The following is a 27,750-nucleotide window of genomic DNA, read 5'->3' as shown; positions in this document are numbered from 1 at the left end:
TCTGTGTCACTGAATACGGAATCTGGTCCAAGTTTTGATAAAGTACAAATTATAATTCATCTTGTAGCATCACCACACTGTCTGTGAACTGCATGAACAAATTCTGATTTGTGTGGAGCTAGACATATGATTAAAACTGTGTTCAACTAGCTGTCCAATGAAAGGGAACTCTCACACCAGTTTAGTGTGCTGGGTGATCAGGTGTGAGTATAAAAGTTAGCTCTGTGAGGGTACGGATGGGGAGGGCTTTTCTGTCTGCCACTATTACTGAATCAGCAGAATGCTTTCATAGGTCCTAGAACTGACTAAACTTACCTTCTGATCTACATTTTCACCAGGTATAGTTCATGTTGTTTATTCTCACACTGTTCATCTCCAGGGGTGGCTCTATGTTTTTTGCCACCCCAAGCATGACAGTCAGGTGGCTTTCGGTGGGATGCCTGCGGGAGGTCCACCGGTGCCGCGACTTCAGTGTCCTCGCCGCCAAATTGTTGCCGAAGGTGCGGCACCGGCAGACCTCCCGCAGGCATGCCGCTGAAGGCAGCCTGACTGCCGCCCTCACAGCGACTGGCAGGCCGCCCCCCACGGCTTGCCGCCCCAGGCACGCGCTTGCTGCGCTGGTGCCTGGAGCCCTGTTCATCTCCTAAAAATGTGATTTTTGGGTGGGAGGGGGAGAGGTAGAATATACCTCCAAAATTCTCTGCTGGTGTTAATCGATCACAACTCCACTGAAATCAGGGAAGGGAGGGATTTTCCAAGGTCCGTAACTGAATTAGGAGCCGAAGCCCCACTCCTATATCACTTAAGTGCTTTAGAAAATGCATCCATAAATTATACTCTACTCAAATTAGTGAACAAAGAAGAATAATGCTAAACCAGCCTAATCTCCCCATGCCACACTGAGGAACTTTGTAGCTAAAATGGGACCAAAACCTTTGGGAAGCCTGATAGAGGAATGACCCAATTTATTTTTTGCTAGATTGTCACTAGCCCTAGCATAGCCATATTGGGAAGAAAGACATGGCTGCATTCAGATCTTATATCAGTTCAGGGGCTTTAACACCAGCGCTGCCCTCTGTGAGGAAGTGGGCATCTATTCTTCTGCCCGCCTCGCTTCCCGTACTGACCAGTAAGTCACTTCCCTCCCCCTTTTTCCTGCCCCCAACAAGAGCAAGAGGGAATTGTGGACGGCATTGTGACTGTGTTCTTCCCAAGCTTACTCCGAGGGTGCTGCAGTTTGTGCACTGTCCGTTGTGCCTCAGGCCACACTAGCCCATAGTAAGTATTGATGAAAAGATTACTGCACTCTCAAGTCTTTGGATATCAACACAATCACTAATACACAGCAAATCCAGGGACAGAAAATATTCCCTTTGAGAAACCAACCAATGTTCTGTGCATCTGCCTTGTTATTCCCTATACGCAATGTAATTTTATACAGTACTTTTGATTGCCCCTCTATGCCAAAGTATTTGACAAATGTGACACTTGTTAAAAGCAATATGGGTTCTTTTTACAGCACAACTTGAGTGTCTCTGCTTACAAACTGGGTCAAATGACATCCCTCAGGTTTTACCTTTTATACAGCCAACAGCTTTAACACAGCTGGAGATGAGGGAGGATGGCCCGACAAGGCCATCCATTGAGCTGTCCTGTACAGGGGCACAGCAGCATCTGGGACAACAAATTACAATAGCTGCCACAAGTGGCTATACTGCCGTTCTGAATTCTCTGGTGAAAGGGAAGCTTTATCCTCCGGATTTGGAGTAGAGAGAGGAGAGGATTTGGCCTTAAGTGAATATCCTTGTTACCTTGACTATGAGGCTGCTGAGCTGCATTCACATGCATACTGTTAGTAGCACTGTAAGAAAGTAAGTTTGGATTGAACAGCCAATTTGTTATAAATCAACATATCAAACCAGAACCTAGCAACATATGAAACAAAGAGGCAGACTTTTAGATCTAACAACATATCAACTAGCTGACATTTTCAGCTAAGAATGGCTGCACACAGAAGAAAAAAACTAGCACTTTTTAATTGACATCATTAAGCTAGATATCAGTACAAGAAAATAAGGGTGCCTCTCTTAATCGGTTTTGGAGAGAGACATGATAATAGAATCATAGGACTGGAAGGGACTTTGAGAGGTCATCTAGTCCAGTTCCCTGCACTCATGGCAGGACTAAGTATCATCTAGACCGTCCTTGACAGGTGTTTGTCTAACCGGCTCTTAAAAATCTCCAATGATGGAGATTCCACAACCTCCCTGGGCAATTTATTCCAGTGCTTAATCATTCTGACAGTTAGGAAGTTTTTCCGAATATCCAGCCTAAATCTCCATTGCTGCAATTTAAGCTCATTGCTTCTTGTCCTATCCTCAGAGGTTAAGTAAAACAAATCTTCTCCCTCCTCCTTGTAACAACCTTTTACATACTTGAAAACTGTTTATCATGTCCCCCCTCAATCTTCTCTTTTTCCAGACTAAACAAACCCATTTTTTTTCAATCTTCCCTCATAGGTCATGTTTTCTAGACCTTTCATCATTTTTGTCACTCTTCTCTGGATTCTCTCCAATTTGTCCACGTCCTTCCAGAAATGTGGCACCCAGAACTGGACACAATACTCCAGTTGAGGCCTAATCAGCACAGAGTAGAGCGGAAGAATTACTTCTCTCGTCTTGCTTACAACACTCCTGATAATACATCCCAGAATGATGTTCACTTTTTTTGCAACAGCGTTACACTGTTGACTCGTATTTAGCTTGTGGTCCACTATGACCCCCAGGTCCCTTTTCGCAGTATTCCTTCCTAGGCAGTCATTTCCCATTTTGTATGTGTGCAACTGATTGTTCCTTCGTAAGTGGAGTACTTTGCATTTATCCTTATTGAATTTCATCCTATTTACTTGAGACCATTTTGAATTTTAATCCTATCCTCCAAAGGACTTGCAACCCCTCCCAGCTTGGTATCGTCCGCAAACTTTATAAGTGTACTCTCTGTGCTATTATCTAAATCATTGATGAAGATATTGAACAGAACCAGATCCAGAACTGATCCCCGTGAGACCCCACTCGTTATGTCCTTCCAGCATGAGTGTGAGCCACTGATAACTACTCTCTGGGAATAGTTTTCCAACCAGTATTGCACTCACCTTACAGTAGCTCAATCTAGGTTGCATTTCCCTAGTTTGTTTATGAGCAGGTCATACGATACAGTATTAAAAGCTTTACTAAAGTCAAGATATGTCAAGTCAAAGTATTTGAAAGATGGACTTATGTAAATATGAAGAAAAATCATTTGCAAATGTTTCATTCTCTCTGCTGCAATCTTCTCCGGCATTTAAAATGGGTCTATGCCACAGCTGCAGATACACAGCCATTAGAAAATACTGGTGATAAAATAGATTGGCGTGACTAATAAGCAAAGACAATTCATTCTGTATAGTGAAAATCAAAGAATATTTCACCTGTGGATTACCATGTGGTCACACACTGTATACCTGAGTTATAATTCAGACTGAGCAGGAGTTAGAGAGTTTAGAGATATTATGTACTTATTATTTGTATTGTGGTAGCTCCAGTCATGGACCACTATGCTAGGTGCTGTGCAAACATAAAACAAAAAGACAGTCCAAAGAGCATATGATCTAATTAAATAAAGATCTAAACGAATACCTACTGACAGAAAGATCAATCGCATGGCTATACATAGGATCTTTCCATGCACCATAGCTGTAGAGCACTTTGTATATCAGGGATTGGGAAGTCAAAAGGTAGCTTTCTGTTACCTCACTTGTAGGTCAGGAGAGTTCAGTTCAGCTCCTAGTGTAATTTACAGCTCTTCTAAGTCACGCCAGTTTGTAATGCCCCCCAGATGCCATTGTGTGAGCCGGTGGCAACAGAGCATGTTGTGTTGTGAGGAGGTGGTAGGAGGAGCATGTGCTGTAGACCTGGCTACATCACCTCTACATAAGCAGAGCATACCCCATGCCAAGGCATTCCCCTATATAAGGCCGTTTTACACTCCCTTTGTACAGCCAAAGCAGTGTAAAGCGATCTGATACAGAACTCAAGAAATTACTGACACTTATACTCAGGTCTATTCATCAGTGCTTTATTTGTTCCAGGGCTGAGCCCCGGCACCTCTAGGCCTGGCAGTTCAGAGCCCCAGCACCTCTGGGCTGGGAAGTTCAGAGCCCCGGCACCTCTGGGCCGGGCAGTTCAGAGTCCCGGCACCTCTGGGCCCCAGCACATCTGGGCCTGGCAGTTCAGAGCCCCGGCACCTCTGGGCCTGGCAGTTCAGAGCCCCGGCACCTCTGGGCCGGGCAGTTCAGAGCCCCGGCGCCTCTAGGCCGGGCAGTTCAGAGCCCCGGCGCCTCTGGGCCCGGCAGTTCAGAGCCCTGGCGCCTCTGGGCCTGGCAGTTCAGAGCCCCGGCACCTCTAGGCCGGGCAGTTCAGAGCCCTGGTACCTCTGGGCCTGGCAGTTCAGAGCCCCGGCACCTCTAGGTCGGGCAGTTCAGAGCCCCGGCACCTCTGGGCCCGGCAGTTCAGAGCCCCGGCACCTCTGGGCCCGGCAGTTCAGAGCCCCGGCACCTCTGGGCCCGGCAGTTCAGAGCCCCGGCACCTCTGGGCCCGGCAGTTCAGAGCCCCAGCAGTTCACAGCCCCGACACCTCTGGGCTTGGCAGTTCAGAGCCCCGGCACCTCTGGGCCCGGCAGTTCAGAGCCCCGGCACCTCTGGGCTTGGCAGTTCAGAGCCCCAGCATCTCTGGGCCCGGCAGTTCAGAGCCCCGGCACCTCTGGGCTTGCTGCATCCGTTATGAATGTAAAAAAAATTGCTTGAGTGCCAGCGCCTAATTGCTTGAGCCCAGACACCTCTTTGATTACAAATTAAGCACTGCTATTCATTTACAGTAGACTTGTTCCATGAACACAGAATGCTACAAAACAGTCCTCAGCATCCTGCCAACCTATTCTAATTAAAGTGTGTTTCAGAACATTACATGGGGACTTCTCATATGTACTGCAAAGGCTGTAAAGATTTCATTATTAAGACATTCAACACCACATTCTGCCAAAGTGACTGGAGTTTGAAATTCACTCTAATGGAAAATTCCTCAAATTTATGAAGTTAATCCAGCTCAGAGAGAGATTACTGCTGATGGTTGATTTCCTGAATTTAGCTGTGCAAACTCAGATATGTTCCTATATTCTCTTCTAGAAATCTAGGCCTCCATGGGGTTGAGCACAATGATTAATGCATATTATGCATGATATCTTGGCTACACACATGTTTATCCAGTTGGATTGCTTACTGTCCACTCAGATGTTGGTCAGATAATCCTTGACCTAGAGAATCACTGTTGATACACAAATCTTTAAATAATCAGCCAGTTTGAAACTGGACATGCTTTCTCTACTGAACAAAATATATGCTGGCAAAGAGAAACTGTGACAAAAATGGAAGTTTTAGAGTGGTTTTAGAATTTGAAGTCACATTACCTAAATATTAGGAAGCTGGCAGTAAATAGGGAACACAGGCACAATTATTTCAAAGGGTAATGAATACATAATTAGTTAAAAGGAAAGGCAGTTAAAGCAAAGAGTGTGAGTTTGTTTCTGGAGAAGGATGGGGATACAGAGCATGGCAGAAAAGCAAGACACAATTTAAATACATCCAGAAAAATAAGAGGGTAAAATCCAGGATTTCACTCAGAGGATTGGGCTGGTTGGCCTGTTTCTTGTATTTTTCAGTATGTCATTTATGCAGTGAAATTGTGGGCCTGATTCAAAGCTCATTGAAGATAATCGGAATCTTTCCACTTACTTCAATTGGCTTTGGATCAAGCTTCCTCAGCAAATGATTAGCCAGAAAAGAAGCTGTGAAAAGTGACCCCATTTTGCTTTGTGAAATGCTTACTATAAAATAATAACTTTTCACAAGGTGTGGACAGTATGAAGCTTGGTAATAATAATTCTTGTTTATATCAAAAGTCAAGGTAATTCCAAGTACTTGAACAAGATAATAATGTGCGTAAATATTTAAAGTTCAATCTAACACAAGTAACCAAGGGATACATTTTCTCCTCCAAGAAAGTCAGTATTTGCCAGCAAATAAATTACCATGTGTCAAAGGACAAAATGAATAAAAGTTAAGGTGAATCTGTTGAAAGCATTTCCATTAAGAGATGTCATGAGGCAAGAGTCAATGAGCTTTTCAGAAGATATAATTGGTTTTCTCTTTCAGACCCTATGTCGGCAAGCTACTTGACTGCGAGCCTAACTCTGAGCATGAACTAGTCCCAGTGAAGTCAGTGGAATGGCTCACTGGCTTGAAGGTAGTCATGTGCTTACTATTAATCCAGGTCTGAGCTGTGCTACCGTAGTGTAGGTGAATGACACAAATAGGTGACCATTCCGTGCGGAAATGAAGCGCTGAATGAAAATCCTGCTATATCAGGGGTGGCCAACCTGTGGCTCGGAACCACATGTGGCTCTTCAGAAGTTAATATGTGGCTCCTTGCATAGGTGCTGACTCTGGGGCTGGAGCTACAGGTGCCAACTTTCCACTGCTCAACCCCAGGCCCTTCCCCCACTCCATCCCTTACCCCAAGTCCCCCGCCTCTTCCCACACCCTTCCCTGAGCCTGCTCCATCCCAGAGCCTCCTGTACACGGCAAAACAGCTGATCGCGGCGGGCAGGAGGCACGGGGAGTGAGGGGGAGGTGCTGATCGGCAGTACTGCCAGCGGGCAGGAAGCGCTGGGGGTGGCGGGGGGCAAACTGATTGGGGCTGCCAATGTATTACTGTGGCTCTTTGGCAATGTGCATTGGTAAATTCTGGCTCCTTCTCAGGCTTCTGTGCTATATAAACACATAAAATAGACACACACCCACTACAGACTTGAATTAATCCATTATTTCTAGAATTATTGCTATTATCTATGAGATAAACATAATATAAAGTCCTATCGCTATAACTACAATCCTTAGCTCTGGATGCCTGTGACTTTACACTACAAGAGAAAATAAAAAGTACACTAAATTTTCACCCAAGTCAAAATTTTCTTAATGGTCTCCAGGAATAAAGACATTTTTTGCCATTTTTGTGCAGGAGACACAAGTCTGAGCAACACCAAAAGTGTTCACTAACACTGCTGCACGTAAGCAAAAGCTTAAGAAATCAAGCAGAGACAATATGTACAACTTTTAATTAACTGTTCCAAACAAATCATCTCCCAAAGTGATATCTCCTGTGAACAAAAGATTGTTGACAGCTATTTTTCTTGATCTTGAGAGCGTGAAAGAATAATATGTATTTAACAAGGCTGATAGAAAATAAAAGCTGGAAGAGGTAGCAGATGTCAACACATTAGATTTTTAACTGTGGCAGAGGTAATGTGTACCCCGCTAAATTATTCAAGGCAAGTTGTGCCGTTATGTCATTCATTTTACCTATTTACACACTTGCACCCCTACTTCACCATTGCTTTACTTCAGTACCCCACCAGCCTAAAGCCATTGAAATCATTAGTTACATGGGTGTAAAGTCTGACTAATGTTGTAGTGAATCAGACCCAATGGTCCAAGTCCTACAGCCTTTATTGTAGCCAATGGGTCTTTTTTCCTTATTAAGGGCTGCCGAATCACTGTCTTTTAATTTTAAAAAAATGGTGTTATTTAAACCATTGCAATTAGGACAATGACGGAGAGAATTTTTTAAACATTAGATCTGAAATTTTGTGTCCAACTTGTGTGCACCATTAGCACAAGTGAATGCACAAGTCTGACAACTGCATGCACAAAGAGGTCTGAATTAAGGAATAGGCACTCTAGGCGTATGACTAGGGACTACATTCCTGGAATTATATGATTAGAATGGAATCTCCGCTTTCATTTTGGGAATGGGGAAGAAGTAATTTTCTAGTCCTCAGGGATGTGATGAAAAGCTTTAAACTGTGAATCAGTCATAATCAACCCAGCAACATTTGCCTGAGTCTGCAGACAAGCTGGAACAACAACTGAGACTGGTGTGCACAATCTCATGCATTTCAATAGATTGTTAACTCCAAGACCAACTGCTCTGCTCGGTCTTACCAACATCACCCAAATAGAGGACCCTGTGTGAGAGGAGGGTGCAACATTGTCAGCACATCCATCCAAGCAGATCAGCCCTAGCTGCTGGGATAAGTATGGGGGAGGGGTATCCTTGTAGTCACTCTTCGTGAACAGAAAGTGCCCCCTTTACTATCATCACTCCAAGGAGGTTTGTGGTGACGTTGCTGGGACAAAACTTTGCAGGGACCCATGTTGTGGTGTGCCAATAGGCCTAGATTGGTTTAATCCAGCCCTATACACAAATAAGAATTGTTAGCCATTTGTGAATTTAATTACCTGAATTGTATATACAATCAGGGTAACTACATTTACAAATTGGACCAGGAGACCAGATTTTTAAAAATAGGACCGTAAAGTTAGGCTCATAAATCCATCTTTAGGAACCCAAATTAATAGCCTTGTTTTCAAATTTCAGATGAGTACATTCAGAATTCAAACGAGAGAGAGACTGGATTACAATGATTTGGATAAGTATTACAGAAAACAAGAGAAAGAAATAGAAAAGTGGGCCAGATTCTCAAGTAACTTCACTAAAGACAGTCAAATTATACTTTTGAAGGTTTAAATTAGACTTAAATTTAGCTAAGTGAATGAATTGTGCCTCATGACAGCTTTGGTTTTAGTTAAAAGGTTCTACTGACTTCCATCTTAGATCCAGTTGTTTATATTATATGTTAATGATCTTTGTACCTGTTTATCCCATTCAAAGTATTAATTTGTATGCTAATAGTATTGCTATTTAATAAACTATGTTTAAAAGAAGACTTTCTTTATCTGCGGGCTGATATTAATGAGCTTCAAAATCAAATGGCACAATTAACTGCAAAGAAAATAAATACCATTAAAACCAATGTTTGCTATTTGGATCAAAACAAAGATACAATATCTAACTGAACAGGGTTATTAAAATATTTAAATAAAGAATATTATAAAGCAATCATAATAAGCGATAACACAACATTGTTCCATGCTAATTAAAAAGCAGGTATCTTATTTTTACTATTTTTTCACATAACCTGGGGTGTAGGATCTATGCACAATTTGGGAAGACAAATATTTGTTTTATGCAAATATAGACAGACATCTGAATTGAGTTTTACTGAATGATAAAGCTTACAGGCAAAATGCAATATGGTGAGGAAACTAAGTTTCCATAAAAGATAAGTTAGTAGAATCCCCCATTTCATCATAGAGAAGAACTAAACCGAACCCATGAGGTCATTTGTGCAGTGACCTGATTTAATTTTGTCTAAGAAAAAAAATAGTATAGTGGGTCCATTGTTAACCAGCAACTCACTGTTCAATACAAAATACACATGGTATAAAGGACCCTGCTGCACCTGGATAAATCATAGAATCGTCAAAAAGTAGGACTGGAAGGGACCTCAATAGGTCATCGAGTCCAGTCCCTTGTACTGAGGCAGGACTAAGTATCATCTGGAGCATCTCTGACACATGTTTGTTTAACCTGTTCTTAAAAACCTCCAATGACGGAGATTCCACAACCTCCCTAGGTAATTTATTCCAGTGCTTAGCTACCCTGACAGTTAGACAATATTTCCTAATGTGTAGCCTAAATCTCCCTTGCTGCAATTTAAGCCTATTACTTCCTCAGCGGTTAAGGAGAATAATTTATCACTTTCCTCTTTATAACAATCTTTTATAGATTTGAAGACTTGTTATCCTGTCTCCCCTCAGTCTTCCCTTCTTCAGACTAAACAAACCCAGTTTTTTCAATCTTTTCTCATACGTCATGTTTTCTAGACCTTTCATCTTTTTGGTGGCTTTCCTCTGGACTTTCTCCAATTTGTCCACATCTTTCCCAATCTCCCAATCTGTGGTGCCCAGAACTGGCCACAATATTCCAGCTGAGGCCTTAACAGTGCTAAGTAGAATAGAAGAATTATTTCTTGTGTCTTGCTTTCAACATTCCTGCTAATACATCAGGAGAAAGTGGATAAGGAAAAGTTATTTACTTATTCCCATAATACAAGAACTAGGGGTCATCAAATGAAATTAATAGGCAGCAGGTTTAAAACAAATAAAAGGAAGTTCTTCTTCACGCAGCGCACAGTTAACTTGTGGAACTCCTTACCTGAGGAGGTTGTGAAGGCTAGGACTATAACAGAGTTTAAAAGAGAACTGGATAAATTCATGGTGGTTAAGTCCATTAATGGCTATTAGCCAGGACGAGTAAGGAATGGTGTCCCTAGCCTCTGACTGTCAGAGGGTGGAGACGGATGGCAGGAGAGAGTTCACTTGATCATTGCCTGTTAGGTTCACTCCCTCTGGGGCACCTGGCATTGGCCACTGTCGGTAGACAGGATACTGGGCTAGATGGACCTTTGGTCTGACCCGGTACGGCCTTTCTTATGTTCTTATCCCAGAATGATGTTTGCTCTTTTTTCTCTTTCATTATTGACTCTCATTTAGTTTGCAATACATTATAACCCCCAAAAATCTTTTTCTGAAGTACTCCTTCCTAAGCAGAGATTTCCTATTTTGTATCTGTGAAATTGATTATTCCTTCTTAAGTTTAGCACTTTGCGTTTGTCCTTATTGAATTTCAGCCTATTTATTTCAGATCATTTCTTCAGTTTGTCAAAAATCACTTTGAATTCTAATCCTGTCTGCCATAGCACTTTCACCCCCATCCCAGCTTGGTATTGTCTGCAATCTTTATAAGTGTACTCTCTGTGCCATTATCTAAATCATATGGAAGATATTGATAAGAACTGCACCCATGATGGATCCCTGTGGGACCCTTCTCAATATGCCCTTCCAGCTTGACTGTCAACCACTGATATCAGCTCTCTGAGTACAATTTTCCAACCAGTTGTACACCCCTCATAATAGGTTAATTTAGGCTATATTTTCTTGGGTTTGTTTATGAGACGGTCTTGTGAGACAGTATCGAAAGCCTTACTAAACTCAAGATATATCACATCTACTGCTTCCCCCTTCTCCACAATGCTAGTTACCCTGCCCCCCTCTGATCACCAATGTCCTCTTTTTATGCCTGTCCCAGCTCCTCCCCTGTCCGGGCTTCATCAGCAATTAGACCTTCTCAGCCATGACTCTCCTTGAGGTGCACCCTGTCACAGGGTTAGCTGGCCCTTTCCACTTGGTCAATCCTTGTGTGGGGTAGACATCCCATCACAATACCACAAAAATAACTGGTTTAAAGGCCAGTGGCTGAAATGCCATTAAAGGTTTAACTCAACCTGAAGAAAAACATTACTCAGCATCCCCAAATTCCTGTTGTCTCCCACTCCATTAATATTGGCTATCTATAGCATATCCTCCCCCGATCCACTGCTGCAAAATGCAACTCCCCATCCTGGTCTTTTCCTAAGGTCTCCATGTGAGCTCAGGCTATGTACACCATATACTCTGCCCCACAGTTGGGAATATGGGGTGTGAATAACTGTGTGAACCAAAGTGCTGTGATGTAATTCCAGCATGTGGATACTGGGGGTATGAAATAAGTTTTCTAGTTCACATTAATATAGTCCTGTTAGAAAATGACTAGGTAATGCAAACTAAGAACCTTTGTGTTTGCACACACAACATCCACATGGAGCAGTTACAGCTCAATTTTTTACAGAGCATTGCTATTCACACACCCCTAGTCCCAACTGCAGGACCGTGTATACAAGCCCTCAGTATTAAGGTTCATCCACACTAGTTATGTCCCCTTTCTGTCTAGCCCCATCCTATCTTCTCATTCGAAGAGAAGGCTAGGAAACTGTGCCAGGGTACTTGCCCAACCTCAAAGTTGTGACAATATATACATTACTTAGCTCCTCGGGTGTCTGTGAAGGATTAAATTACCCAAACTGCAAATGGAGATAACATTCCATCCTACAAATGAAAAATAACTAGCCAGCTTGCTCAAATAAAAATCAATACATATAGCAACCACTGAGCAATTCCTGCAAAAGTACACCAAGGAAGCCAACTCCTGCTTCCCTCTCACCGCCCCACACACACACAACTTTTTCAGGCAATCTGTGTAGGAAGAAAAATATACTCCCAACTACCAATTTAGCAATCAATATTACGCAGCATAGCTAATCAAGGACCAATTCAAGTGTCACCAACCTGTTCAGTACCACCCACCCAGCTGACCGCCACCTGATTGAAAGCTACAGCTAGAGTGAGAAGATTACCTTCTATTAGCACAAGGGAGGACGAATAATCCTCCCATGCTGTCAACAGGCATACACCAAAACTCATCGTCCGGCTGAGAGAGGTTGAAGGTTTCTTCAGTATGGTTCTGCCATGTGAAGGTGGCACAGTGAAATATAGTCCTTATAGACCTGGGAACCTGAGCCAAGAGTCCGCAGCAGGAAGAAATATAATATAGCTTTCTACTGAGAGGGAAAGAATCAGCTTCCGCTGGTTGTTGAATTCTATAGTGAAAGTAGAAGTGTAAATGTCAAATATAATTGTCAGAAGGATAGCCTGCCAATTTCTCCTGTTTGCTAGTAAATCCTGCTGTGTTTGAAAGACATTAACAATGCAGGAGCGCCAGAGAAAATCTCACTTACCCTCTGACAGCATGCCCACACAGCTATTATTAGATCTAATTCCGCCATTAATCATTATTTTTCATGATGTTTCAGGTATTATTATGAGTTCAGATACAGCCACTGATAAGACCAAACTCAGTCCTGATGTAAAGTTAGATCATTAATACAGGACTTAAGTGGGATTTAAATGGTGAATTGAGCCTTATGTGACCCTTTGTGTGGGAGTGAATTCACTCCCAGAGAGATTCTTCCTTCCTCTAGGACATACTTAGAGTCAATATAAAATCGAAACTGTTGCTGTCTCACAAATATTCCATATTTACTGTCTGTACAACCAGCAAGTAACATTTAGCCACACCTCAGACGTAAAAGGCCTGATTTGCAGTCCCTGGACACTTATTGTCATGAACACTTTGTCTACAAACACACACAGTCAACTGCATGTGCAATTTGGTGCACTAATATCTGTTCATGCAGTGGAAAGATTCCAACACCCGAATAATGAAATATTTATAATGTAATCACACTGATCAAAATAGAATTTGTGAATGAAAATTCTAACATCCCTAACAATGGGATGGGGACAGAGGACAAGAGGCAAACAGGCAGGTCTGCATTTCTCTCTTACGAAGAACTCCTCATTGCCATCAGTCTTCCCACCTGATTTCAACATCTGACTCTCACTTCCTCTCCTCGCAATCTCCCACACTCATCCTTGTGACTTCAGATTGGTACTGATGACCCATCCGACCCCTTAGCTGTACACCAGATCCTCGTTCTCACTTCTTCATTTGACCTGCAGCCCTAGTTCAACTCTCTGACTCCAACAGGGCCGTTAACTTGATTTGGTCTCCACCAAACACTGTTCTTTCTCTGATCTCTCTGTTGCTGTGTTCCCCATCCCTGACCAGCACCTAGCCTCTTTCAGCATCATTTATCAGCCCCACACTCATGCCCTGCCATGAAGGCTTCCTGTGACTTCCAATCCACCAGAACCAATGACTACTCATCAGTGTTCAACACTCTATTCCATGCCCTCTCTTCCATTTCTTTCATTGATATGATTGTCAATTATATCATTCCCCACTTTCCTTCACTATTTTTCCTCTCTCTCATCACAAAGTCAGCCCTGCCAACCCCCAGCCCAGGCTCACCCCAACATCTGCTTCCTCAGCTACCTGCTCTCACGCTGCAGAGCATCTCTGCTAGCAATCCCATGACAAGGCTGATTTCTTCCACTACAGATTTGTTCTTTCCTCGTTTAGTTCTACCTTCTTGCTAGCTAAACAATTCTACATCTCCAACTTAAGAGAATCCCCCACCCGCAATCTCAGCTGAATATTCGCAGTATTTGACTCACTCCTCAACCTGCCCCCAACGCGTGCATCCACTTATCTCTCTGCACAGGACCTCACTGTCTTCTTCCGAAAGAAAACTGACAAAACATGACATGCCCTCCCCTTAGGCTTCCCTTCCTTTCCTCCTTTCCCTCTGACAACTTTTATTATTATTATTTTTATTATCATATCACCTAACAGCCCCAATCATGGACCACTGCGCTAAGCGCTGCACACATACAGAACAAACACACCGTCCTTGCCCAACGGAGCTTGCAATTTGTGTGTAAGGCAAGAGTAAACAGATGGATTCAGACAGACCACTGAGTACAAGGAAACAAGGAGACAATATTGGTGATAGGCAGTGGTCATAAAACTCCAGCAGCCTAATTATTGTCACGTTTTTTTGGAGCCATCATGGGAAAGGAGAGTTTTGAGATGGGATTTGAAGGTGAGTAGTATGTAGCTATGCAGATATACAGGAAGCGTCTCCAAAGCATGAGGGGCACATAATCTTTCTCCATAATATACGGTCTTTCCTATCCACACGCACAGCTAACACTCTCAACCATGCTCTCGTCATATCATGTCTCAATTAATTAACATCCTTTTTTTGGACCTTAACGTATGAAATCTTTCCCCATTCAGTCCCATTCACAATGCTTCTGCAAAGATCGTTTTCCTAGCCCATTGCTTTAATAGGTCCGCTCTCTTTTCGCATTCCTTCACTGGTTCCCCCTTCTCTGTTGCATCAAACATAAGCTAATTATTTTCACTTTCAAGGCCCTTCATGACCTACCTCCACCTACCTTTCATCTCTTATTATCTTATGTCGAATTCCACCTCCAATCATCCCATGATGCAAGCCTCCATTTACCACTTGTTAAATTTTCAAACATGCTTTCTCCCAGTCTACCCATAAACATTCACAATATTAATTCATTACCCTCCTTAAAACTCTCTTTTTCCATGATGCCGAGCTTCCAGTTATCGATCTGATCTAAAGCCCATTGAAGTCAATGGAAAGATTTCATTTGGCTTTGAATCGTGCCCTAAATATCAATGATATTTATATTCATGAATCAAGGGCTGAGTATGAAGCTCAGAAAGAGTGACAGAGGGCTCATCAATGACACTCACAGGATTTGAGCTTGTTACAATTCCATATGAAATGGTAAGAATGGCAGATTGTTTGGGACATTTTCAGCATGTACTGCATCCCCCTTGGTATAGCTCACTTTAACAAGGCTCCCAGGAGCTGAATCTGAACATTTTTTTTAACAAAGACAACATACAGAAGGTAAATTGTAACATGTCGATTATTATGCATGTTGTCATTCTTCCTTAAGCATGAGAACATATGGTTCATTTGCCTATCTGACGCTCGCACTAGCTGCTGTACTAAACACGTTACATTAAGAAGTCAGTGATATAAGATAAAATTAGGTTTATTGGCTTGTTCCATTATGAAGCTCTCTAAGGAGGGGGAAGGTGGAGAAAAGGCTTTTTTATTATTGCTTTCTAATACTGGCTGCCTGCTAACATTTCATTGGGTCAAGTAGCTATATGGGTCCCATTCTGCATTCTCATTAAGTTTCGGTGCAATGGCTTCAGATGGAAAGAGAACAGCAAAGGAAGAAAGGGGGACAATGAAACAAAAGTGATAGGATAAGAAAAAAAGGAGGATGTTCCCCTCTCTTTTCCTATCCCTGGCTCATTCTTCTCCTATTATCAATAAATATTTCTATGCTATATTTGGGGGGGAATTGATGATGTAGTCATGTCATGCAAAAACACTCTTTTCCATCTATATATCTCAGGAGGGTGTTAACAGCCGCTACTAATGTTAGTCATTTTTAAGTCAGCAGGTCCAGGTAACTAGAATGCAAGAATTTTAAAAGAGCTGACTGAGGAGCTCAATGTTGATTTTCAACAAGTCTTGGAGCAGAAGACTGGAAGAAGGGCAATGTTGTGCCAATATTTAAAAAGAGTAAAGATGATGACTGCAGTAATTATTGGCCTGTCAGTCTGACATTGATCCCAGGCAAGATCATGGAGCTGATATGTGATTCAATTAATAAAGAATTAAAGGGGAGGTAATACAATTAATGCCAATCAACATGGAAAATAGATCCATCAACGTAACTTGCTACCTTTCTTTGAGTTAATAATGCTGATGTAATATACCATATATACTCGTTCATAAGCCGAATTGTTTTAGTAAAAAAAGGGAAGCACCAGAGAAGGGGGTCGGCTTATGAACGGGTATAGAAAGGGGAGAGGTGGGACACAGCCCCACCCTCAACAGAGGGAGCAAGGAGAGGCAGTAAAGCCAACAGAGCCAGAAGGGAAGAGGCCGCGCCAGAGTCTCTCTGCTTCTGGCCACGCTGCTCTCCCCCCAGCCTCCGAAGCAGCTGCAGCTCCGGGGCTGGCAGGCTGCAGCCGTGCCGCTCGGCCCTGCCCCCCAGAGCAGGACCTGGCCCAGCCCGCTGGAACATGCTGCAGCCGCGCCGCCTGGTCTGGCCCGCCAGAGCAGGCTGCGGCTGCGCTGGCTAGTCTGCTTTAGCAGCTCCAGCCAGGCCAGAGACATCCTCTCCTGGCCCTCCCCAGATAAGGTGGGAAGGGATGGGATGGGGAGAGTATGGGGGTCCTGGGCTAGGGGTGGGGTCATGTGGGGGGTGGTCACAGGGGTTACACCCCTGATCTCCAGCTTCTCCCCCCTCAAAACATTTCCCCAACAGTTGCTGTCCTGGCCCTTCAGGTTAAGCAGCTGGTGCGCTGGGACACTTTGTTTACTTAGGTTTACCTCCGTGCCTGTGGACGCTCGAGGTAAACAAACCATCTCAGCCCACCAGCGGCTTATCCTGATGGCCTGGGAGCCAAAGTTTGCTGACCCCTGAATTATAGGGTCAGCTTATGAATGGGTTATAAACATTTTCCATTTTTACTCATCCATCTTGGTGGGGGTCGACTTATAAATGAACCGGGTTATGATTGAGTATATACAATGCTTTCTGTAACTTGGTACCAGACGACATTTTGATTAAAGAACTACAGCAATATGAAATCAACATGGCACACATTAAATGGATTAAAAGCTTGCTAACTCATAGCTCTCAACATGTAATTGTACATGGGGAATTGTAAATGGAGTGTGCGTCTGGTGAAGTCCTGTAGGGATTGGTTCTTGGCCCTATGCTAATTAACATTTTTATCAATGATCTAGAAGAAAAAATAAAATTATTACTGATAAAGTGTGCAGATGAGAAAAAAATTAGGAGGCATCATAAATAATGATTGATTGATATAGAGCAATCTGGATTGCATGGTAAAATGGGTACAAGCAAACAATATGTCTTTTAATATGGCTAAATATAAATGTGTATATCTAGGAACAAAGAATGTGGTCATCCTTATTGTATGGGGGACTGAAAAGATTTGGGGGATGTGGTGGATAATCAGCTGAACATGAGCTCCCTGTGCAAAACTGTGGTCAAAAGTGCTAATATGATCCTTAGATGCATGAACAGGGCACATCTCAAATAGGAGTAGAGAGTTTATTCTACCTCTTAATTTGGCACTGCTGCTACCATGCCAGAAAACTGTGCAGTTTTGGTGTCCACAATTCAAGATAGGTGTTGAAAAATTGGAGAAGTTTTAGAGAAGAGCAACAAAAATGATTAAATAATTAGAAAACATACATTATAGTGATAGACTCAAGGATGAGAGAGAAGGTTAAGGGGTTACTTGATTACAGTCTATAAGTATCTACCTGGGGAATAAATATTTTATAATGAGCTCTTCAATCTAGCAGGAAAGTATAACACACTCCAATGCCTGGAAGTTGGAACAAAACAAATTCAGTCTGAAAATAAAGTATACATTTTTGACAGTTAGGGAAATTAACCATTGGAACTATTTACCGGGTTCATAGTGGATTCTCCATCATTGGTAATTTTTAAAACAAGATTGGATGTTTTTCTAAAAGATAAACTCTAGAAATTATTTGGGGAAGTTTTAAGGCCTGTGTTATAGAGGAAATCAGACTAGATGATCACAATGGTTCCTTCTGGCCTTGGGATTTATGAATCTCTCTTCTCTCTTATCATCTTTCACCCATTAGTGAACATAAGAACATCAATAGTTGGTCAGACCAATGGTCCATCTAGCCCAGTATCCTGTCTTCTGACAGTGGCCAATGCCAGGTGCTTCACAGGGAATGAATAGAACAGACAACCATCGAGTGACCCATCCCTTGTCATCCACTCCCAGCTTCTGGCAGACAGAGTCTAGGGATGCTCAAAGCATGAGGTTGCATCCCTGACCATCTTGGCAAATAGCTAGTGATGGACCCATCCTCCATGAACTTATCTAATTCTTTGTTGAACCCTGTTATATTTTTGGCCTTAGTCTTGCCTGGAGTCTTTTGGTCTTCCTCCACCCCAACACTCCAGGCAGAGCAAGTGCTCCTTCTACTTTGCAATCCTCCCTCTTATCTTAAGGGAAAGAGAGACTGATAAGGAGAGAAAAATGATTGAACCTAGAGACAAATCAATATGGTTAAAATGAACTTGGAACAATCTGAGCAATTTTACAACATTCCTATGAATGGACAACTTTTCAGCCAACGGTTTTTGTCACAGTCTTTGCATTTGGGCGTGAGTGTCTTCGGGTTCCCTCATTCTTTGCTGTTAGACCAAAGGCCCTATTTCTGGAAACACTTCTGCATATGCTTAGTTTTTCATTTGTGAGCAGATCCACTGAGTTCAATGACACTATTCAGAGGTGCAAAGTTAAGCATGTGGAGAAGTATTTGTAGAATTGAGCCTAAAATTGTACATAATTCACAGGAAACAGGATAACAATAGAGTCATTAACAGATAAATATATTATCAAGGTCTATAAATCCCTTCTTCTTACATATTTTTGCCACAAAATATCATTTGCCATCCTTCCATATAAAGAGAAAGAAGCCACTGTGCTCATATAGTGAAATATAGTTTTGAAACACAAATACTCATCACTGTTACCAGCATTCCCTTGAAAGAGATGTAATGATGATGCTGTCAGCTTAGCAGAGTATGTTAAATGTTTAGTGCTTCCTGCTAGAAGAAAAATCAAAGTGATTCTGTCCAGCAAGCTGAGATTTTTGCATGCATTTTCATATCTCAATAGGTGATTTCAGAACAAGCAATACATGGGCACTGGAAATAGGCAGGCAAATCTATGTATTTGATTTCTGTCAGTTCACTTGTTAGCTAAGAATAGAACTGAAGTGATTAATCAAATTTAGCAGATGCGGAATCAGTTCCATTGGTTCCCTAAGTCAAATTAGAATGTCATGAAGAGATAAGCTTAATCTGTATTCATGTTGACTTAGGCTTGGTCTACACTACCCCCCCTAATTCGAACTAAGGTACGCAACTTCAGCTACGTGAATAACGTAGCTGAAGTTCGAAGTACCTTATTTCGAATTAGTTGAAACTTACCTTGGTCCACACTCGGCAGGCAGGCTCCCCCGTCGACTCCGCGGTACTCCTCTCGGCGAGCTGGAGTACCGCAGTCGACGGCGAGCACTTCCGGGTTCGACTTATCGCGTCCAGACTAGACGCGATAAGTCGAACCCAGAAGTTCGATTTCCAGCCGTCGAACTTGCCGGTAAGTGTAGCCAAGGCCTTACAGTGATGCTGCCTGAGATATCTAAAACTGTTCTGACTGCTAATGCCAATACTTCAAGAGCTCGCTTTAAAAACTAGAAAGGGAAATGAACTTTCTTCTTTACAAGTATACAGTATCTGATAAGATACTGAGTTAAAGGGAATCATCAAAGCTATGAAAAACTACTACTGAAGGAAGAGCAAGAAGGATAAATGAGGACAGACTGAAACTGGGCCCCAAAACTGAAAATACACAAACCCAAACTATTTTGTAGGTGCACATATGTTCATTGAACATTTTGTTAGAAAAACCCGAAACCAGAAGTGCTGATATACAGTGAGAAAGGTTGTTCCCATGTAAAACTGTAAAGTCAGCACAGAAGGTCCCATCCCACCCCTCACTGCTAGCAGAGGGTGCATAAAGCAGTGTGGTCTATTGGCTGGGTCACTAAACTAGGTATCAGGAGCCCTGGGGTCTATTTCTCTCTGCCACTGCTCTCATGTGTGACCTTCAGCACATCAATTTGCCTTTTCTTTGCTCCTCAGACCCTTTGTCTGATATTTCAACATTCCTTTTCATCAGAAATCAAAGCAAAACACTGACATTTTAAATTTTTTTGTGGAACAGACATTTCAAAAAGTTTCCTTTTGGAAATGTTGAAATGGTTTGTTTCACCATTTTCAATCAAAATGAAATATTGTGACATTCTGAAATCAAAATATTTCATTTCTGTTTGTTGAACTGACCTGAAATGCCTCATTTCAAGTCAGTTCAATATTAATCTGCATTTTCCCATTGTGGTGCATTGCTGTTTGGGAGCTGTAGTTTAAGAGCCTGATGCCCCTAATCTCCCCTGAAGGCCAGATACCCTGGCCAGACTACATTTTGCATGATGCATCTGAAATCATGTGATTCCCATGATGTACTACGCAGCTTGGTGAGAAGGGAGTCTGCATTGCATTGTGTGTGATGTAATCCTCCAGGGAGCATAGTGGCCATTGGCGAACAGGAGAGAATGGGGGCCTGAACTACAAGAGACAAGACAATGTGCTGATAGGGAAATGCACTTTAATGTTTTCTTGAACTGATTCAAAACTAAATATTTTGAGTCAGTTAAACAAAATGAAATATAACAATTTGCGTCAAGCCAACCAGAAACAAAACATTTTTATTTATTTCCACCCAAACAAAAATTATATTTTTTTTTGGCAAAACTGAAATGTTTTGATTTTGTGGAAACTGTATTTTCCATTGGCATACATGTTAATTGAAAATTCCTGACCAGCTCTTCTGTCTTGTCTATTTAGAGTGTAAATCTCTGGGACAGGAACTGACTCTTGCTAAGTGTCTGTACAGTGCCTGGCACAACTGGCTTTGATTTTGGTTAGAGCCTATAGGCACAATTGTATTACATATAAATAAAGCCTTTCGTGGCTGGGGGCTGGCCTAACATCAGTCTGGTTGAGGACACCTGGTTGAGGTATTCCCTGAGTTGTGCAACATGCAATACTTCTAGGCTGTAGGACTGGACCTAGTACTTGTAGGGTCAGGGTTAAATTATGTTAGCAAATATGTAGGTGGTTTACACTGTTGCTGACTATCTTGTATCTGTTCTATGGACAGTTCCGAGGTCTCTCAGCAGAGCATCTTCCATGAGCACTAAATTCATTAAAAAAGAAAATCTTTGCCTTAAAATGGAAACTTATGATCCCTTTCTTCCTCCTCCATGGTATCTATGTTTGGTTGTTTGTTTTTTGTCTAGCTAAAAAGCCACCCCAAACATAGTATCTTTTCCCCCTTTCCCAAATAGCAAAAAACACCCCCCCCCCAAAGAAACCCCCAAACCACCAAAAGCATCGACAGCAAACAAACAAACACAAACCTAAGGAGACCTGTCTACTCATCAGGTGACAAAAATGTTTTAACTTTTGACATGCTTGGCCTGACTGGGGTCTGAGTCACACCATTGTAAATAAGGACCAACTGCATTGAGACCAAATGTATTACCTTAGCATACAAATGGTGTAAATGAGAACAAGGCCCTTATGCTCTCACAATATTGTGCAAGCTAGATTTTTCCAAACACAAGGAATTGATAATATCTGTGCATCCAAACACAGAGCCCTGGAAGAACCCTCCTGCTTAGCAAGCTGGTGGCATAGTTCAAATGCAATACCTTGCTATAAACAGATTGAAATCCTTTACTTAATGCAGTGGTTCCCAAACTTGTTCCGCCGCTTGTGCAGGGAAAGCCCCTGGCAGGCCGGGCAGGTTTGTGTACCTGCCACGTCCTCAGGTTCGACCAATCGCGGCTCCCAGTGGCCGCGGTTCGCCGCTCCAGGCCAATGGGGGCTGCTGGAAGTGGCGTGGCCCAAGGGACGTACTGGCTGCTGCTTCCAGCAGCTCCCATTGGCCTGGAGCAGCGAACCACAGCCAGTGGGAGCCGCAATCGGCTGAACCTGTGGACGTGGCAGGTAAACAAACCGGCCCGAACCGCCAGGGGCTTTCCCTGCACAAGTGGTGGAACAATTTTGGGAACCACTGACTTAATGAAACCTTCTGGGTCACTACACACCATGTTGGGAATGGGCAGATCTCCCTGAGTTTAAGACTCCAAAGGTCAGCTGTAAGATCTTAGCAATTACTGGATAAATCTTTATTAGGCAGCGATAAAAGTCTGCAATTATAACATCTGTTTAGTTGTCTAAGTTTTCTTTAGATAGGTTATTAAAAGACAGCATCTAATTCTTCTTCTTTTCAAGAATTTCCTCATATTCCTCCTCTGATAAATGCTAATAATGTGCATGGTAAATACTGAAAACCCTACAAGAAATACATCATGTACTGGAGCTTTGATTTTGGATAGATAATGTCCCTCATGTCTGTAGTGATGGAACTGGAATAAAGTTTTAGCTTACAAGTCAAACTGGGGACCAATAGATATTGTAAAATAATGCTTCCCTTTGTAGATTGCTAGACTGATTTTTGTCCAGTTGCATTGTTTCCTAAAAAAAATAAAATAACATTAAAAAGTCTGGAGTTTTAAAATTATGAATATTTGTATTACTGATTATTAATTCACTGAAACAGCAGTATACAATTAATATATTCCTTCCTCTTGCCTTATTAAATGATTTCTATGCTTTACCTCAGCAGGCTTCCTGTAAGAAAAGGGTGAGTGATTTATATATGTATGTACGTATGTGTTTACAGCATTTTGGGATCCCTTGTCCTTGTATTCAGGAAACAGCATCTCTCACAGATGACCAACTGGGATAAGATTCCCATCTACCAGCTTGTTTCAGCTGAAAATAACTTGTAATATATAGCAAAGTTTTCATTAGGTCCTGATCCTGCACCCTTGAGGTCAATGGCAAAGCTCCTAATGACTTGTGCAGGATTAAAGTCTAGAGTTCAAAACTTGCTTTATCTGAGGTACAAATCACTCTCTCCCTTCTCCCCCATTTCTGCATTATTCAAAATTTGAGCAAACAGCTATAATGAAGGTTTGAAAATACTCTTATAAACAGAACAAGAAGGTGGATCTCAGTTGATTAGTCAGTTCTGCCTAATAATCTCTTTGTTTTTATATGTAGGAGATAAAATAGATAAAAGGTAGCATTTTCAGACCATGTGATTAAAAAAGGAGTAGCTGCTCATGATAATACTATGCATAGCCTATGCATAGCCATCAGAAATAGATCAAATCATGAGCAAGCACAGGATGGGGGGGAAATGAGTATCTTTTCTCCTTCAGGGCAAAATATTCTCCAAAGGTTTGGTAGCCCCATCTCCTTAACAAAGGATTTAATTTGTCTAGATCATCCTAAAGGAGCTATGTGGTTTGACTTATTTAGCAACTTGTCCATCATCGCATTCCTGTCAGAACTGTGAACGATATTTTTTCTCAGATAATATGCCAACCAGCTTTTCAGAAAGGTTAGAAAACGGGTCCGTGGAGGTTATAAATGCTGCACAATAAAATAGGAAAAGAAACTCAGGTAACCTTTAGTTAAAATAGTTCAGATTTATGTGTCCTGCTAGAATTAAAATATACATATAACAAGCTAGAGGGGATACTTCCCCCCTTTTTAATAAGTAAAGATACATATGATTTTGCTAGGTGAGGAAAAAAACTTACAAGTCCTTACTTCATTTTCTGTATGCTACCTCATATTCTGTGGGACTTCTGGAAGAGTTCTACTACAGAGAACTCTCTCTATCATCTTTAAAATTCTGGCAATAGCTACTTTATCATTTAACAATCAAGAGAAGTAGCAATTTACAAGAGATTGTTAGTTATTATGTTACCTTATGTCCAAATGATACGCTTTAACTGCATGGGAGGAATGGGGGGGGCTGGTGAATTCAAACACCCAACCATTGCCTTTATAATGGAATTTATACATTGGTTTGTTTTTTTAAGGTGCTTGGACCTCTTAAGGATGGATGCCCATAAATGCAAGATTATTATAATTATTAATAATAATTTAACATGATCAGGGAACATATAAGTCCAAGTAAATATTATGGCTGTGTGCATGTATGTTTAATTTTATATATAATTATATACAATTATATATTTTTAATATATATATATTATAAAAATGTATATATTATAAAATTGCAATGGTATATCTATTCAAGAATTTTATATATAAAATAAAACATACATGCACACAACCATAATATTTACTTGGATTTATATATATAACATGCACATGCAAATCCGATGGGACCCTCATTGCCAGTGCAGACCTTAATGTTGTAAAGTTTAGGCTGTCTTTATCTCCTTACTACTGTACATAAAGAAGCCAAATCATTCTCTCTGCACATTATAGATGTAGCATTTTGGATAGGGACTTGGTTGAACATAATGTATAATCTAAAAATAACTACATGAAAGATCTGGCTAAACACTAATTAAAACAATACTCATGGTAAGTAATAGCTGAATGTTTTCCCCATAATTTAAAGATACCTCCTTTGCTATTGTTTCAGAGGAAAAATAATTAGGAACTTCTGTTGTGTAATAGCATCTTATATTATCGTCTCTGGGCCAGATTCTCTACTGACTTTATCTTGTGTAATGATTTGTATCTGCGCAAAGTAGATGCAAAGTGCTCTCTTTTTGATTTGGTGGTGTTTTACGCTCACTTTGTACAGGTGTAAATGAATATATAAAGTACAAACAAATGGAGAATCTGGCCCTCTGTTTCTATATTTAACACCATTATATACAATTGCAATACTGAATATGGAGACATGTTTCCACATTGCACATTTGGTTGGTGTAGTACCAATGAATTATAATTTAAAGAGTGTTGTTATGGAAACTTAAGGATAGATAATAGGATGTATTAACCAATGGATGGATGGATAGTTTTCCTGTATGGGTGATTGAAAATCTTAGGTAGATCTCCCTTTAAAATCTTAGGGTATGTCTACTTTGCAGCTGGGGGGTATGATTCCCAGAGCAGGTAGTCAGACTCATGCTAAGTCTGCTCCAGCTAGTGTGCTAAAAATAGCAGCACAGGCTAGCCAGCCAAGCTAGGACCCAGGGTGTCAGGCAGTCTTGAACATGAGTGGCTCAAGGTAAACAAAGGAGTTTGTGGTGGACTACTGACTACTGCAGAAAGGCCAGCACATGGCAAGTGACTCTACTGCTTTGCTGATCCACTAACGAAATCTCCTTGCTTAAGTATTAAAGGTACGGACTGTGGATAATGATGTAGCCCTGGGTTGTAGTACAGCCTATATAGCTACTGTGCAGTTGATCCGGAGCCATGAGGTAGATTTCATCCACTCAAACCTCCACTGATCTCCCTAACATGAAGCTGATTCAATCAGGCTCTGTATGGGGTAAGAAGAGATGGCCCAGAGAATATTGCAATGATATAGCTGTTCAAGAAAGCAAAGCATGTATCCCACAGACAGAATTTACAGTTACCCAAATGTATTAAAACCAGCTTTGTTGTCAATCAGCTTTCTATCTAGAATTGTACGGATAGAGTTCATGATGAATAGGCCTGCAGCATCAGAGTATTCCAGCAATGAGCTGTCAAAAATGATACTTAGTCAACCGATGTTCAGATACCAAAAAGAACCCAATCCAAAAACAAACCAAAAAAAAACAACTCAGCAATCAGTTTACCAAAGTACCTTTTGTTTTGTCGCAGAACATTGGTGCCCTTTTTCCAGTTGATAACTGCCCGGGGAGAAGCATTTGGTTTACATTCAATGGTAACTTCACCCCCAACTTGAGCAACTGACATTTGTTTCACAGGATTTTTGGAAAAATCTGGGGCTGAAGCTTAAAAAAAGAAAAGGAAAAAATGAAGACACTCATAATATAGCTGACAAAATAAATTAATTTTCTGAAATTTTCTCTCTGCTGAACATAGTGGGTAAACTCAATTGCCTTTTTGCCTTTGCAGATTTGAATTCAAGTTTTTTATTTGAATTCTAAGAACTTAAGTCCGTTTAGAGGTCTTGTATTTATATTGCTTTTTATGAATTTTGTTCACCTGGAAACAAAAGGATTAGAACGACCCCAACTTTCTGTGGTATCTCTGGTAGGCTTTGCTTAGGACTGTCTGAGGACTGGAAGGAATGTTTATTTTAAATCAGGAATGAGGTGATTTAGCAGAGCTCTAACAGTCTGCACAGTGAGTGTGTACCTAGATAGGGTCAGGTGGGCTTGTGTAGCCCAGGCCAAAGACCACACTACTGCATCTTCAGTTTATTTTTAGCAAGCTAGCTGGATTAAAAGCTAAAGCAGATATGTCTACATGAGCTACAAATCATATGCCAAGCTGCAGTGTAGACATACCAAAAGCTTGAGCAGAATTAACAGCATTAAGCCTGAATCTAGTCCATTGTATTCATTGCTAGAGTGTAGATTATTCATTGCAAATAAATTTTTCAATTCATTTTTTTTTCTTCTGTTCTTGATTTGAACCCGATGTATGAAATCCATTCATTATTCACAGGTATTTGTCAAATAATTTGTTGGTGAAATTCAATCTTCTTGAGAGGAGCAGCACAAGCCCTACTGCAATTGGAGGTCGTGTTTTGATGGCTTAAGCGGGACCTGATTGTTGTATAGGCTGCAAAATGACTCTCTGTACGGGGATGAATTTCATCACATGTGAACAAATTTCAGCCTGTGGGTGTTGTTAAAATTCATATTGAGATTATATGCACTAATTGTGCTGTTTGCTTAAATCACGTGACATTTTTTGCTCACTTGAAATAATGACTGATGTTTTTAAATTGCAGAATAACAAATAATAATTTCAAATACCAAGTAAGGAATAACACACAAAAAGCACCCTTGTTCACCCACAGAAATTCTGTTCACATGAAAATACCGATAAAGAACATCCTTTCCCCCAAACATTCATGCAAACAAAACACGTTTGCCCAAATGTTTGCGAATAGCAAGGGATACAAACATAGCTGAACTAAACAGCCTTGTGGAATTCAAATAGTCCACAAAAGCTGTTTTTGCAGTATTCAGTCAGCTCTCTTCATTTCTCACTTTCAGAATTTCAAAATTAGTTTTACATTCTAGCTGCTATCTGCTTATTTTAACGACTCATTTACTTACCTATCACTCTTAACTCAGCATTGGCGTAAATTGTATTGTATTTGTTTTCCGCAACACACTGATAGAGGCCAGAATCTGACACATTCAGCATAGTTATGGTAAGAGTTCCATTTTCTATTTGAATTCTCTCCTAATAAAGGAAAAACAAGCAAACGTTTTGTTTGAAGCAGTGAACATAAAAGCAGGCGGTCATGAGTCAGAAGTTGAGATTTTGTTATTTCTGAATGCTTATTAAAACACTATGAAAATTTAAAAATAAATAAAGCCAAGTAGCTTAGCTCAAATATATATATCTTAGAAAAAAGGTTACCTGATGGCTGTAATGAAATAAGAGGTATTATGAGAAAAAATTTGCCTAAAACTTTTTTTTTTTGGAGGAAAATTCAGATTCAGCAACACCAAAATATTTTGCAAATTTGTGTAGATTTTGATGTAATTGATTCAATTAAAAAAAAATTAAAAAGAAAAAAAACACTTTATTTTTCTATTTTAAAT

General features: G+C 41.1%; 1 protein-coding gene across 9 annotated transcripts in view; it reads right to left on the bottom strand.

Moving 5' to 3' along the window:
- The window catches only part of CNTN6 (contactin 6), a 221,507-nt gene that overhangs the window by 33,414 nt on the left and 160,343 nt on the right, over nucleotides 1-27,750 (bottom strand). For all 9 annotated transcript variants that reach the window (XR_010589022.1, XM_005288540.5, XM_008168082.4 and 6 more), the window contains 2 exons: nucleotides 27,256-27,385; nucleotides 25,806-25,956 (listed from right to left, as the gene is read on the bottom strand). Coding sequence is in view for 8 of the 9 variants with exons in the window: in XM_005288540.5 (XP_005288597.1) it covers nucleotides 25,806-25,956; nucleotides 27,256-27,385 (281 nt within the window). In the remaining variant the exon portion in view is untranslated. The remainder of the gene's footprint in view (nucleotides 1-25,805; nucleotides 25,957-27,255; nucleotides 27,386-27,750) is intronic.

Source organism: Chrysemys picta, chromosome 7, assembly GCF_011386835.1.
Source record: "Chrysemys picta bellii isolate R12L10 chromosome 7, ASM1138683v2, whole genome shotgun sequence".
Taxonomy (NCBI): domain Eukaryota; kingdom Metazoa; phylum Chordata; order Testudines; family Emydidae; genus Chrysemys; species Chrysemys picta.
Note: the sequence above shows the minus strand (reverse complement) of the source record. Positions and strands in the feature narration are given on the sequence as shown.